Consider the following 15,562-nt stretch of genomic DNA (forward strand, 5'->3'; position numbering starts at 1 on the left):
CAAAAAATGGCCCCACAAGGTCAAAAATGACTGTTATTACTATCCTTTTGGGGACATTTGGTCCCCATAGCTTATGGAATGCCAGGTACACACAAACACACAATAAAATCACAATATCATAACATAAAACATGATGATTTAAACTTTGAAATCATTCCTCCCTAAAGAAATAGGAAGCATCTTTTTGGTTAGTATTTATCATACTCTAAAACTATAGATTTAGAAGGGGACAATGGTTACTGAATTCATTTGACTGTATTCAGACTGCTCCAGTCACATTAGCACTCTCTTACATCTTCATTAAAAGTTTTCACTGATGATGAGGATTTTGCTTTTTGTCTGCTTGGCAGGCAGTGACAGGAAGAAGTTTTGGTGATAAGGATTTCAGAAGTGGACTGGAGAATGGAATTCTGCTCTGCGAGTGAGTTTAACACGCATACTTGACTGTAAATGTTTAGTAGAAGTTCTCATTTCTGTAGTCAAAATTTTGTTTTATTTTTAATGTAATTTATTTATTTTAATTTAATTTATTATTTAATTAAATGCAGGCCTTGAGAATTCATTAATATGCATGTGTGTGTAAAACATGAAATTGTTTGTATAAGCATCATTTATTTTAGCTTTTTAATCACATAATATACACATTATAACATCACAATTTTTTATAACATTTTTGTGATTTGTGAATAAAACTATAATCTTTGCCAAAATCATAAAAAAATAAATATTAATTAAAATTAATATAAAAAAATTATTTATGGTCCAAACTATAATAATGTCTAAAAAAGAAAATGAATTTACAATTTGCCTTTTTTTTTTCAAGAGCCAAGAGTCATTTTGATGATGGTATGATTCAACCCATATATTATGGTTCTCTAATGTCATTTCTCTCTCTCTCATCATGTGACTCATTAGGTTGCTGAGTTCAATCAAACCAGGCCTTGTGAAAAAGATCAACAGACTCCCAACACCCATTGCAGGACTGGTGAGTTGCTGTTAGTGTGTGTTCGTTTGTTCATTCGTTTGTTTGTGTTGTTCTTTTGTCTGTGCCTGTTTGTGTCAGGCCAATCTCGGCACTGCTGTCTCAGAACAAATCCATTACTGTCCCAGTTTGTGTGTCTGTCTGTGTGTGTGCTAGTTGTTTTACATTTCAGGGTTGGGCACAGACATTTTTAGGGACAGTCCAAACCAAAACAAAAGGGCACTGACTGGAGATTGTTCAGCTGAAATCCCGTTTTACGTGGGGTGGGGGTCCAGCCGAGAAGGGCACCTTAGCCGATAACGGCAGAGGGGCAGTGGCTGTAACCACCGGGCCACCCCCTTTGCATGTAAAAACAGCCCCTAATGAGAGAATTAACTGTAAAACTGCCTAAGACACATTTTATACAACTTCAGATCTTGTTCTTCAAATAATAAGATTCTTTTGTTCACTCTGGATTGATAACATGCAGCTCATCTCTCTCTCACACATTCAAACACACACTGTGAGGTTTTCCCTGTAATTGCCACATACAGGTCCATAATATGTGTCTTGTCTCCTTGTCTCCCATCAGGATAATCTGACCATGTTTCTGAGAGGATGTGAAGAGCTGGGACTGAAGGGATCACAACTGTTTGATCCCGGAGACCTGCAAGATACGTCAATACGTGCAAACTTAACGTATGTGTGTGCCTGTTTGTGTGTGACCAAAGACGGTATAAGGAGGAGGAAACTGATAAAGTGCAGAAAAAATTGAATGAGTTAAATCATAATAATCAGTTTGGCAGCTATAGGACATCTTGCCTTTCAGTCATTCACAGCAGCTCATCTTTTTACTCTAGAACATAGTATATTCATTTTAGCTAACCAATCAAAAATAAAATGGTTTTAGTTAAAGAAGCTATTGAAACAAGCTTAGCCAACATTTTTTTGGAGATTTTGGTTAATCTTTATTCAAGTAGATAAGAGAGCTGATCTTACATTTCCATTCCCAATGTTTGGAGTTAGTAAGATGTGTTTTTTTTTTTTTTTAAGAAATATTTTTTTCTCAGCAAGGATTCATTAAATTGTGCAAAAGTGACAGTTTTAGATTGATTTAAAATCTTTTTTTTTTTTAAATGCTGTTCTTTTGAACTTTGTTTAGCACAATAATTTTCAATATTGATAATAATAAGAAATGTTTCTTAAGCACCAAATCAGCATATTAGAATGATTTATGAAGGATCATGCGACACTGAAGACTTTTTTGTCAAATAAATGCAGCCTTGGTGAGCATAAGAGATGTCTTTCAGAAACATTAAAAAATCTTACCTCCCCCAAACTTTTGAACGGTAGTGTATATCATGACAACAGGCAAAAATTATGTTTTTTTTTCATATAGAAAACAGCTGTCCGATGTAGCCAAGATGGCCATGCTGTGGACTGACTTTGATGTGGCTCATTTATAGCTTGAAAGGACTGACAATTGTCTTATGTTATTTTCTCTCTCTTTTTCTGCTGTAGGGGCTCTGACTGCAGTAGAAAGCTGAAGAATGTAAGTACACTGAACTATTTGCTTAATCTTTATATGTGGATTTTAGTTGTTGAATTTACATTTAATTTTATTGTATTTTTCTTTGTGTTTTTTGAATGATTAGGTGCTCATAACCATATACTGGCTTGGTAAAGCTGCTAACAGCTGTGCAACATATAACGGCCCCACACTTGACCTAAAAGAGTTTGAGGGGCTCCTTTCCATGATGCGAAAGGTAAATCAAATCTTGTCAAGAACACTAAACCTGTGAAACAGCCTGATAAATTAAATATATATTAAATATATGCTATTATGTTTTTCATTCCCTATGTTTTTTGTGTTTGATTGCAGGAGTGTGTAAATGAAGAGTTGGACTCCCCTAAGCGCAGTATAAGGGACAGCGGTTACATCGACAGCTGGGAATCAGAGCGCTCTGATTCGCTGTCTCCTCCAAGGCACGCCCGAGAAGATTCGTTTGACAGTCTCGACTCATTTGGCTCACGATCCCAGAACACACCCTCTCCAGACACAGTTATTCGCTGCAACAGTGATGGTACAACTTTCTCTTCTATTTATATTTTGTTAGATTATGCTGGGCAATATTTTCAGCAGTAATGATACATTCACAATAATTTTGGTAGTGATGTAAAAGTAGACAACATTGTAATATAAATATGTTTTTTAAGTGTCTTGCAATTCTTGAGTGTGATTATATGGTTAAAAATGTATGTATATATATATATATATATACACACAGTCAGTATATATCAGTCAGTTGATTGCATTAAGTTGACTAAATGGCATCAAAAGTGACAGTAGAGACATTTATAACTATAAGACGTTTATAATTATATATCAGTTTCCAAAAAAATATTAAACATTTTCAACATTGATAATAATAAGAAATGTTTGTTGAGCAGCAAATCAGCATATAGACTGTCCATGTCCAAACCTTCATGCGAGAGTAGCTGAGGGTAAAAACACACAAAGCACGCAATCATGAACTCTGACTCAAAGAGAAGAATCATACATTGCCACATATGTGCAGTGTGGGTGTGAGAGTGCAGCTGTTGTGCTGGACAGACATTCACACACTCATCTGTGTGCTGAGTGTGTGAGAGGGTTCACATGAACTGCATCTTATTAGAGAATCCTAACATGGACAGACTGAAAACAGGGGCCGAAAGAACATAAAAGCCCAAGAAACTTCTAAACCATAAATTGTATTTTTTTTGTGTTTGTATGTGTGTGTGTGTTCAGGTATACCCTATGTTATGGGGACAAAATATCCCCACATATATGGCAAAGATGGTGTGTTTGTGTGTGTGTGTGTGTGTGTGTGTGTGTGTGATTTACAGTTTAAAGATAAACAACACTCTTATTCTGATTGTTTGATTTTTGTTATGTTTAAGATTAGGGTAAAAAAAAAATATTTATTTGTTTTATAAAAATAACTTGGTTTTAAGTATTTAAAAAAATTGCATTTATTTTAAGTATTTTACTTCCTTCATATCTCATAACTAAATAAGACAGGCTGCGTGACTGTGGAAGTATTACAGCAAGAAGCTTTTTGGCATGTCGATATTACTACATAAACTACATAAAATCAATTCATTCAATATGGCAAAGGTTGCAGATCCTGATGTAAGATGTTTAAGCTTATACATTTTTGCACTCAATTACATGCACTGAGCCTTTCATTAATGTCGGCCCTGATCTGGATGATGGTCAGATATGCATGCACTGTATTTGTTGAAATATGAATGCTGGTTCTGTCTCTCTATTAGTTTGATCTTATAGGGTTAGTTCACCCAAAAATGAAATTTCTGTCATTAATTACTCACCCTCATGTTGTTCCATACCCATAAGACCTTCGTTCATCTTCGGAACACAAATTAAGATATTTTTGATGAAATCCAAGAGGTTTTTTTCCCCCATAGAAAGAAACGTAATTACCGTCATTCAAGGTCCAGAAAAGCAGTAAAGACATCATTAAAATAGTCGACGTGACTGCAGTGGTTCAACCTTAATGTTATGAAGCGACGGGAATACTTTTTGTGTGCATAAACAAAACAAAAATAATGACTCATATGCAGTTGACGCAGTGAACGCAGTTCAGCAATTCATGCATGCATCGTACTGCTCACGTGAACAGGCATCGGCCAATACTGAGTCAGCGTTCTGATGTAGAACCTGGAAGTGCTGCAACGAAAATAGCATAGGAGACTGACAGGGGAGAGACGAATTTATTGAATAAAGTCGTTATTTTTGTTTTGTTTTTACACACAAAAAGTATTCTCGTCGCTTCATAACATTAAGGTTGAACCACTGTAGTCACGTTGACTATTTTAACAATGTTTTACTACCTTTCTGGACCTTGAATGTGGTAATTTCATTGCTTTCTGTTGAGGATAAAAAACCTCTTGGATTTCATCAAAAATATCTTAATTTGTGTTCTGAAGATGAACGAAGGTCTTACAGGTTTGAAACAACATGAGGGTGAGTAATTAATGACAGAATTTTTATTTTTGGGTGAACTAACCCTTTAAAACCCATATAAATATGAAATACTAATACCAAATGGCAGTAAATTGACAACAATAAATAACAATAAGAAAAAAACTGAGAAAAACAAAGCATGTTGCTTTCTTTCCATATGTCCTTCTCACAGACTCTGAAGGCGACGGTGGTCATAGGAAGTTGCCAGACGTGCGTAAGGATGACATGTCTGCCCGCCGCGTGTCCTACAAAGAGCCTCGTGCCGCTCTACCCTTTAACCAGTATCTGCCGAACAAGAGCAACCAGACCAACTACCTTCCTGCCCCCCTGAGGAAGAGGAGGAGCGAGAGAGAGGAAGACAGGAGGAGTCTAAGCAACTCAACGTCTCCTGTTGGAGAAAGACCTCTCAGGTAATCACAGCTGCTGTGATAGACAGTAAGTGTTTGGTTTGTTTGATTTCTCAGGGAATTGGCTGGAAATTCCTCTTCTGGCTGAGTTATGGCTGAGACACATCATACATCTAAACAAAAATAAGTACACAAGCATCATCTGTTTTATGTGTCAGAGTTTGTTTGTTTGATTCATCCTGTATTATCCACAAGTGTGTCTGTGAGAGCTGTGAAATTTCCAATTGCCCCCCACAGACAAGAATGCGTAGAAGTATTAAAAGAGGGGACTGGCGTGTCTCGAAGTCTTGCATTGAAGAAAAATTTCACCTGGGCAGATGAGAAAGGGGCAGAGCTTGAGGAGGCGGAGCTTAAGAAAATAAGGAAGCTTGAAAAGGCAGGAATTAAAGTATTACCCGCCACTGTGCGATATAACAGGTCAGCGGTCAAAATGAGATCTTTCGGCATGTGTATGCACTAGCGACTAAAACTGCTAACTAGTTGTGTGTGGGACATAGTTGTTAAAGATTGGTGCTGGTAACCACAAAACTTGTGTGTTTAAAGCCATGAGTTGTCATCTAACCCTAGGTTGCTGTGTGGGGAGTGACCTTGCTTACTTTTGCTTTGGATTTGTGCTGCTTATTGATTTGTGCTGCATTATAGCATGGAGTGACACAGTTGTGAAATAGCTTTAACCTTTGTAGCTTGGCTAATGTTTTGAGCTGAAATCAGCTGTGTAGTGCAAAGTTATGCTGACTTTTTCTGTCAGCTTGTGAATTAATTGGATGTGACCCTTTGACTAGTCTGAATCTGTTTATGCTAGGTTGTAATGAAGTGTGTGTGTGTGTTTATTGGGTTGAGGAGCAGATTATGCTAGTTATGCTAATTTGACTTATTTTAAAGGACTGATGCATCAACTCCTGATATGGAAGCACTAACATCTACATTAGGCTATAGAGTGCAAAAGTCGGTTAGTCAAGTAAAATCCCATTCATTTTTTCCATTGGGGAATTTATTTTCAATGACAGACCTATTGCGGGCTACAAGCTTGTTAATCAATGTTGTATGCTTTTGTTGAAGCCATCAGTCTGCATTATTTCAACTTATTTTTAAATATTCATGTTCAACAGTGGAATTCCTGGTGAAAAACAACAATTACCATTATTCTGCAGAGAAATCTCCACCAATCGAAGAACCGCAAAAAGCTAATCACTCTTTAGCGCCCACCCACTTCCATGAAGCAACACCGAATAACATACACGGTCAAACTTCTTAAATATATGCATAATATACATATTTTGCAATAAATGTAGAATATATTGTTTCTATATATATTCAACGTCTTTAAATCAATAGTTTTAAAGGGGACCTATTATGCAAAATACACTTTTATAAGGTGTTTAAACACTGGTGTGTGTCCACAGTGTGTGAGAACAACCAGCATATAATGCCAAAAATCCGCTCACTAATTTATTTATAATTCCAATCAATCAAAATCAGTCTCTTCAAAAACAAGCTGATTCAGATTCCCCCATTCGATGACGTCATCATAGGGAGAAGCCCAGCCCACAGCCGGAGACAAACTGCCCTATTAGCATAGACACAACCCTGAGTGAGAAGCACAAGAGTCTGCCATTTCTGTATCCTAGCTGTAACAGCTGGAGTTGTACAATGTCTGTGCTAAAGAGGAATTACAAGTGTTTAAACAAACAGGCTCCAGTCCAGAAGGATTGAATGCATGTCATAAAAGCTAGATGACAACATAAGTTATAACCGTAATTAAACTAAACTATACCTGTTCTGTCTCCATGCAACATATATTCTGTGGCTCTGTAGGCATCTTACAACAGCTCCCACAAAAGCACCTGTACAGCGATTTATAGATTATCATGACGGAACATTCTAATCGATAAATTGAAGATAGTTAGCTCCACATCAACTACCTAAATTCATCACGTAATCATTCAGAAACGTCCTGTTGCATTCTACATGTTGTCACTTCTTCTTGAGTCTCTCCATCATTGTCCAACTCCGGTTCGAACACATGAAGACCGCTACTGACAGTTTCTGACATTTTCAGTGTGTGAGATTGTCCTGTTTTGTTGTTGTCAGTATGCCGGAGCATGAGCTCTTGAAACTCAGCCCTCTGCTTGAAAGTGTGCCGGGAGCACCAGCTCATTTGCATTTGAAGGGACACACACATAAACAGCTTGTTTTGGATCATCATCACCCCCCCCCCCCCCCCCCCCCCCCCCCCTTTAAAACTTTACTTATTTTGCTTCTTGTAAAAATAGGTCCCCTTTAAATTTCTGATTTTTAATTTGATTATGTCATTATTTTTATATGGGGAAAATGAATGGGAAAAATACTTCCGGAACGAAGGCCACCGAAAAAGTGTACGGGCACTTTTGCACTCTATTTTTGTAAAATATATTCAAATGTTGTTATGGTGAAATTTTCCCTCAGTCCAATCGAGAATCCTGTGGAGGCCAATAAAGCTAAACCACCTTCACCTGACATCATTCTTCGGCGAGACAATGACTTCATGCGGGCTGCTGCCACACATCAGTGGGACTCGAATGAGGAAGATGAAGATGAAGAGGCAGAGCAGAAGATTCCAGATGTCCAAAAGGATGATCTTGCTTCTCGCAGAGCGCGCATGAATCAATTCAAACCGAGTGTGGCCCATAACTTCCTGCCCGGCTCTTGTAGTTGGAAGGACCAAAAGAAATGGGAGGGAATCAGGCTGGCATCCCAGCATGCTGTGTTGGAAAGGATGGAGAAGATGGAACAGGAGAAAAAGAGGTGTGCTTGTGACCAAGAGTGATGGGGGCTTATGCTCAGGGGCTAGTTATATTGGCTTGACAAATCCAACACGATGTTATTACACAAATCTGAGTCTGGGTTTTTTCAAACTCTTTATCTCATAGAGCTTTCAAGATACATTCACTAAACTCTGCTCCGTCCTTAGTCTGTTTTGACTTATTTTATCTTCTCTATCTGATTGAATTTCCCCTAGTGCATGATCAAAAATTAGATCTGTCTTTCAGTTCATCTTTCCCCCAGTGTCCTACCAACCAGAACACCATAGCAACTGACTAGCAACCACTTAGAACACCCAAGTAACCACCTAACAACACCATAGCAAGGCCTTGAGCGACCAGCCAGGGATGTGTTTCCTGTACAACAGTGTAACTTGCTGCTTAACTACCATTGTATGATGCATACAATGGTAGTATAATTCTGGATGTCAATATTGGCATGGTTGCTGTGTTCTGTACGATTTATGCGTCCATTTTCTTATACTTATTATAATGTTACATTTCTACCACAGTCAGGCTAACTCCACCCCCCCTGAGATACCAATCATAACTCGTAAGGACAATCCTTTCCTGAATCCTGAAAAAGAAAGGGCAAAAGAAGGGGATGAGGAAGATGAGAAAGAGGTAGAGGGGAAGATAGTTGTCCCAAACCCACACAAAGATGATCTAGCGAGGAGGCGGGCTGAGGGAAGGCCACGCCCTCCCAAAGATCCTCTTCAGTCCTTGGTCCAGACTTCCATCACTCAATCAGACCTGGAAACATGGCAGAGACTCAAGATGAATACAGAGAGCAGGTGCCTCGAAACAAACATTCACACTTTCTCATACATTTTTCTGCTTTTTATACATTGACCACAGTGTCCAAAATTAACACTTGATGAGCACTTGATGTTACTGGTTGTTTTGCTGGTAACTTCATTATTAGGAACTGTAACCTTATGCATGGTTTAAATTTTACATGAAGACTGTCTTCAATATGATGCTGGAAGTGACTAAAGAGTATGCAAGGAAAAAAACAACTAAATAATCGCATAGTTATTGGGACAAAGAAATAATTTGTTAAAAAAATAAATAATAAAAAATGCTGGTAAAAATAAATTTATTTAAATATTAATATTCTTATATTTACATCCAATTTAAAGAAAATATTTAAATTTGCTTGCTACTGTATTTGCATGTGTGACAAAAAGTTAATTCTGGACCCTGATTGACCACACTTAGCCATTCTCTCTCTGAGTATTCTGGTTTAGACCTCCTGCTAAGCTCAGTTTATCCTTCATACTGGTCTACAGTGAGTCTGACTCCACCCCTGCTGAAGTGTCAATCATAACTCGCAAGGACAACCCCTTCCTGACCCCTGAGAAAGAAAGTGGGAGTGAGCAGGAGAATGAGGAAGGGTCAGACAGAGAGAAAGTGGGGAGGGTGGTGATGCCTAATGTAAAGACAGATGACCTGGCCAGAAGACGGGCCCAAAGTGGGCCTGTCCCACAGAAAGACCCCCGGCAGTTATTGGCTCAAACCACCATCACTCAGTCAGACCTGGAGAAATGGCAGAGGCTCAAGATGAATACAGACAGCAGGTGCCTGACATGTGACCTTTACCTCTGACCCCTGACCTAACATGACTCAACAACACACTTCATAATGACATATTTAAATGTTTTTTCCGGTGAAATAAAATTCTTCATGCCTTAAAATAGCTTGAATGTAATACTCGGATCTATGAATATGCTAATTAGCCCCGCCTCCACTCACTCGCACGAGCTCAAAGATCCACTTGGTCAACTTACCGAGGTAAACACTGCGCAATGGTATCGCTCTTTACAACGTCGGACACATAACGGTAATTAATATGATATAAGCGTTTTGCTTCACTACGTTATCAAACAGCTAATAATGTGTTGCTAATGTTACACAACTCCCTTGCTTCAGAGTGGTCATAGTTAATGATATGCTAAAGCCCGCCGGCACGTTGACTTGATTGGCTACAAGGTAGTTTGTGACATCAGAAACACCAGCGTTTTCAAACCGTGTTTTTTTCACTGCAGTTTTAAAGAGAAAATACACAGCAATGGTGTTGACTTATGACTTTTCACATGGTTTGTCTTAAAGCATATTAAAAACACCACATAGACATATAAACAACATTAAAAACTTGGATTTTTACCACAGGGGTTTTTTAATAATTTGTTGTAGCTTTAATACAAGGACAAATAAAGCCAATAATGTTATCTTATTAATATCACACTTACTATTTTCCACACAAAATATGTTGCTGCTTTTATATTTAAGGAATAGTGTATGGTCTTCAGATATCTTCTGAATGGCTGTGATTGTGTGCCATCACACATTTTTGCTTTCAGTGTAGACAGACAAATCACTTGTTGCTGAAAAAGTATTGCGTCGGGTTAAGACGCAATGCAAGCCTAAAATACATTTAAATCAGCCAAGGCTAAGAGCCAAGAAACTTGGTCTGTCATTGACGTGAGTGCTGTGTAAGAGGGCTCTGTGTCTTGTTATGCTGTTGTGGAGAGGGCCTTTGTGAGACTCCAAATTCTGTTTGCAGAGGGAAGCCCCTCTCAAGCAAACAGACGTCACCAAGGCAACTATTGAAACCAAGAGATGCTCCCAGAGAAAGAGGGAGGGGAGCATGTGAGTGTAAGACCACATACTAAACTGTTGTACAGGAGCCAAGGCTGTGTGTGTCATTCCTTGAGTATAGTAATTTCCCTTTTATATGTTTCAAAAGGCCATGCTTGCATCAGCGTCAGCGGGTTTATTTGGGTATCACACCCTGTCCAGACATCCATGACAAATACTCTCTATATCATTGACTTGACTGTCAGACTGACGTGGTCTTTCTTCATTAGTATATTTTAGTGGTCATCATTTCTTTCCCTCTGCTCCTCTAATTCTTCTTTATTTCTCTTCTTACTCACGTGTCATGTATGTGTGTGCGTGTGAACAGCGATGACCCTATTGTCCCTCTGTGTCAGACGTGTCTTGAGAAAGGCTGCCTCTCTGTCTCCTCCAAGACGAAGGTTGCCAAGAACGACCTGGCCGGTTGCCAGGAACGTTCCTCCGGTGAACGCCGGCGTTTTGTGACATTTGGGGGTGTGACAGAGATGGAGAGTACTTCCTGGAAAGAGGAGGAGGAGGAGGATGAGGAAAGGGGAGAGGGACAGGGGAACGAGGCGGAGAAGCTTCGGTATCTCCTCTCGATGGCACCTGTTGCTGTGCCCACCATAGGGCTGGGCTCCAGACTGACAAAGAGAGCGGTGGGCAGGTAGGGAGAGAAAGAAAGACAGGAGAGAAGGATAGATGCATACATACATGCACATTCGTGCACAACAGACCAAAGGGGCACACTCTTAAAGAAACACTCCACTTTTTTTGAAAATAGGCTCATTTTCCAACTCCCCTAGAGTTAAACAGTTGAGTATTACCGTTTTCGAATCCATTCAGCCGATCTCCGGGTCTGGCGGTACCACTTTTAGCATAGCTTAGCATAGTTCATTGAATCTGATTAGACCGTTAGCATCTCGCTCAAAAATGACCAAAGAGTTTCGATATTTTTCCTATTTAAAACTTGACTCTTCTGTAGTTACATTGTGTACTAAGACCGACGGAAAATGAAAAGTTGCGATTTTCTAGGCCAATATGACTAGGAACTATACTCTCATTCCGGCGCAATAATCAAGGAAATTTGCTGCCGTACCATGGGTGCAGCAGGCGCAATGATATTCCAACTTTAAAGGGGCCATGTCATGTTTTTTTTTATTTATTTTTTTTATTTAATATATAAATTTGCTCATCGTTTAGTATATTCCTACTAGATTGATATCATTTCCACTTGGTGCTTAAAGGTGCAGTATGTACTATTGATAGCTAGTGGTTGAAAAGGGTACTGCAGTCCAAATTCAAAATATTGGAGAGAGTTATTTCCCCCGCCCCCCTCCTCCTCAAACTCAATGCTCACACGAGTTGCCAGATTGAGGACACGCAACAGGAGCGAGCGCGATTGACAATGGAAGGCAAGGAGACTTACACACTGTAAGTTGATGAGTTGATTTGTCATATATTTTTTAATATGCTCCCGTTCATAGAGATTTTTAGATGGATGCTGGCTTCCGTGGCTGCAATACGCTGTGTTTTCCGCTAACTGGCAACCCGGAGTGTCGAAATACTATTGGGTAAATTGGCAGTGGGCAGGATCACACAGACCAAAACAAAAACAGACAATCCAACACGGAATGCACATTTCAAAGTAGAATAACTGGCAATAGCATTGTTTTTCAGAGAAATGAGTATGTGAACTTAGCATGTTTCCTAAATATCTGCAAACATATTATGGTATTTTTATGCTTTAGTTCAGTCATAAAATGACATACAGCACCTTTAAGGAACCATGTCAGAATTACCGTGATTACAAGATTCAGACTTATAAAAAGTGTTCATGTCCTCTTAGAACTCATAATTTCAGCTTGTAAACTGAACTTTCTGAGAGCTCATACCACCTCACCGCCACAACGTCATTTGGAAACACTCAAAATGGCAGTGGCTTCAGAATAATCTGAAGATAAGTGAAAGACATACAATACAGTTAATGTCGCTAACACAGTTTAATAACTAGCTAATGTCTTGCTAAATAAAGTTTATTAATAATGCATTTGCATAATGACTGTTATTTGTTGTATTGTGGTTTTGTCTATTTATTATTCAAATTACACACATTCATTTTGCCGTTTAATAGTGATGCCATGGAAACACACAGTTCCAAGTCTGAGGACGTGAACACCTCAGAGTAGAACGTCCTGGTTTGTCATTAGTAATTATGGTAATTACGACAGTGTGAACGCTGCATTAATTTCTATTCTATTTCATTGTTATTACCTCACAATATGACCCTTTTAGTCAGTGCTCATTGTCATCTTAGAATCTTCTCAGGAACAGTAATTGTTGGTCCAGTATATACCAAGTACTGTATACCAACTCTCTTATTACAAACACTGCTTGTTGAGGACTGCTTGCTCTCAGTTATGTTTACCAAAGGATGAGGATGCATATACTCACCCTCAGAGTTTGTTGGAGTTTGGGAATGTGTGTAGTGATCTTAGCAGTGATGCTGCATTAAAAGGGCATGTCGGTTTCATCTCACTGGGGTTCATGAAACTGGTGGACTTGTGCCTTGAGAGACTGTTAGCATAATGCTAACAACTGTAGTACCCCTGAATGATGCTTGACACTGCTTATATTTGGGCTGTTTAGGAGAGAAATTAGACTTACAGTTGAGGCTGTTAGTATGATGTTAACAACTGTAGCACCCCTGAATGATGCTAAAACTGCTCTTATTTGGGCTGTTTAGAAGAGAAATGAGTTGTGAATGGCTTACAGTGAGGCTGTTAGCATGATGCTAACAATTGTGGCAACCATGAATTATGCTAAAACTGGGCTTTTTTGGCCTGTTTAGGAGAGAAATTAGCAGTGAATGGCTTACAGTGGTGGTGTGGACTGAAATATCTGACTCTGACTGTGAAGGAACAGGAAAAAATATGAAATATGCATTTGTGCTTGTGTAAGATAGTAATAAAGTGTGACTCTGTTGATTTAAGTAACTGCAATGCAGTTGCTTTGGTTCCCACTGGACTGCATCTTTCATTGCCTGTATCTGCATTCTCTGTCCTTCCCCCTCATTTTTTCCTTTTCTGTTTCTGACTCATTGTTTCTCTTTTTCCTTCCACGTCTCATACATCATGAATTAACTTACTTAGTGGAGATGCAAACCCTGAGCCTGCTCCCATCATGCCCCCTGAACCTCCGAACCCTGCCATGTTTGACCTTAAACAGCCTTTGACCTCCACCGAACGCAGAGTGCTGGAGGAGGAACTGGATAAGAAAGCTAAGGATGAGAGGGAGGATGACGAAGAGGACGAAGAAGAGGAGAGGCAACCGGATGTAGAAAAGGATGACATGCTAGCTCGTAGAACAGGAGCATTTCAGAAGCCAGCAAGCGGGACGTCATATAACAGATTCCTCCCGCAGCCGAGTTCCAAGAGAGAAGGCGCTGTAGGGGCTTCCATAACCCAGAAAGGAAGTATCCAGATGGGCATGAGTGGAGACAGAGACTTCCAGTACCTGGAAAGAAACATAAAGACAAAGAGAACTAAGATTGGACAGAGGTGGGACAAGCAAAACTAACTGGAAGTCGCAAACTTTTTTGTTCATAATGCATAAGTCTAACATTCTAACGTGCTGTGGTGGAAAAAAAATATTTTCTAGACTTTTGAGTGCACTATTTATATTTCAGTAGTTCTGGCTAAGGCAAACATGACTTTTAGCTTTTCTCATACTTGGTTAGGAATTTACTGCACTGTTAAAATTCTGGCGATACGATAAGCCTAAATAATTTCCAATATAAATAATTTCCAGTGGTTCATATTAAAATTCTGTACTGTTTTGTCTAAATGAAATACTAAAATCAATTTTACAATGAATTTGAAGATCATAACACTATTATGTACAGTACGGAAAATGGATATTTTGGGATCTGCAAAAAATGTCACTTAAAAGTGTTAATAAATTGTTTGTTTTTAAAGATTAAGTAAGTGTTACACGACAGCAAAGGAAATCTAAATATAAAAAAATAGGGGAAATTATTTAAAATTACAAATAATGGAATATGGATTTAAATAATCAGCAAATTAAATATCCAATATAGATGAAAAAATAGAATGTTGGCCAGTTACTTATATGGTATTGATATTGTGCATCACTAGATTCAACAATTAAATAGGCAAAAAAACATCAACATAGATTTACATTGAAAGAAGAACCTGAGTCATATATAGAAACCAGAATTCGTGGGCCAGTAAACAACCTCCCAGAACTGCATATAAACCAATTTGCAACAACATAGCAACCACTTGCATTACTTACAGTATTTGAAAAAGTAACTTAGATATTTTGTTGTAAATTGAAAAAGTAATGTTACTTTGCTAGTTACTTGAAAAAGTAATCTGATTACTTAACTCAAGTTACTTGTATTGCGTTACCCCAACACTGCTCAAATCATCTTACAGAAGTTTTAAATTTTTTTCCCAGAGAAGTGAATGTATGTGTGTATTTGTTTAACCTGTTTGCCTTATACAGTATTGCGCTTGTGCTATATCAAACTGAGTTTAATTGTGTGAGTTAGTTATCAGCATATGCTATTTTAACAGAAATGAACCAGTCGATCAAGTACCAGAGACACCTGTTCCGCTTTCTGAAGTGACCCAAAAGAGCCCTGACATTGTGCGCTCATCTGCAATTAACGTCGATCGCTCTGGAGGATTTGATGATGATGATGAATGTGGGGGTTATG

The 15,562-nt window shown here is 38.6% G+C and overlaps 1 protein-coding gene across 9 annotated transcripts in view; it reads left to right on the top strand.

Moving 5' to 3' along the window:
• limch1a (LIM and calponin homology domains 1a) overlaps positions 1 to 15,562 on the top strand; it is a 63,763-nt gene that overhangs the window by 21,961 nt on the left and 26,240 nt on the right. For 6 of the 9 annotated variants that reach the window (XM_051899007.1, XM_051898983.1, XM_051899015.1 and 3 more), the window contains exons 2-15: positions 351 to 421; positions 916 to 985; positions 1,554 to 1,660; positions 2,483 to 2,513; positions 2,617 to 2,727; positions 2,844 to 3,045; positions 5,164 to 5,401; positions 5,636 to 5,815; positions 7,844 to 8,182; positions 8,712 to 8,993; positions 9,492 to 9,779; positions 11,168 to 11,485; positions 13,971 to 14,378; positions 15,420 to 15,562. The exon at positions 15,420 to 15,562 is cut by the window's right edge and continues 199 nt beyond it. In XM_051899007.1, the coding sequence (XP_051754967.1) occupies positions 351 to 421; positions 916 to 985; positions 1,554 to 1,660; positions 2,483 to 2,513; positions 2,617 to 2,727; positions 2,844 to 3,045; positions 5,164 to 5,401; positions 5,636 to 5,815; positions 7,844 to 8,182; positions 8,712 to 8,993; positions 9,492 to 9,779; positions 11,168 to 11,485; positions 13,971 to 14,378; positions 15,420 to 15,562 (2,788 nt within the window). The remainder of the gene's footprint in view (positions 1 to 350; positions 422 to 915; positions 986 to 1,553; positions 1,661 to 2,482; positions 2,514 to 2,616; positions 2,728 to 2,843; positions 3,046 to 5,163; positions 5,402 to 5,635; positions 5,816 to 7,843; positions 8,183 to 8,711; positions 8,994 to 9,491; positions 9,780 to 11,167; positions 11,486 to 13,970; positions 14,379 to 15,419) is intronic. The other 3 variants (XM_051899033.1, XM_051899042.1, XM_051899050.1) reach the window with 1 other exon arrangement.

Source organism: Ctenopharyngodon idella, chromosome 1 (assembly GCF_019924925.1).
Source record: "Ctenopharyngodon idella isolate HZGC_01 chromosome 1, HZGC01, whole genome shotgun sequence".
NCBI classification, from domain to species: Eukaryota; Metazoa; Chordata; class Actinopteri; order Cypriniformes; family Xenocyprididae; genus Ctenopharyngodon; species Ctenopharyngodon idella.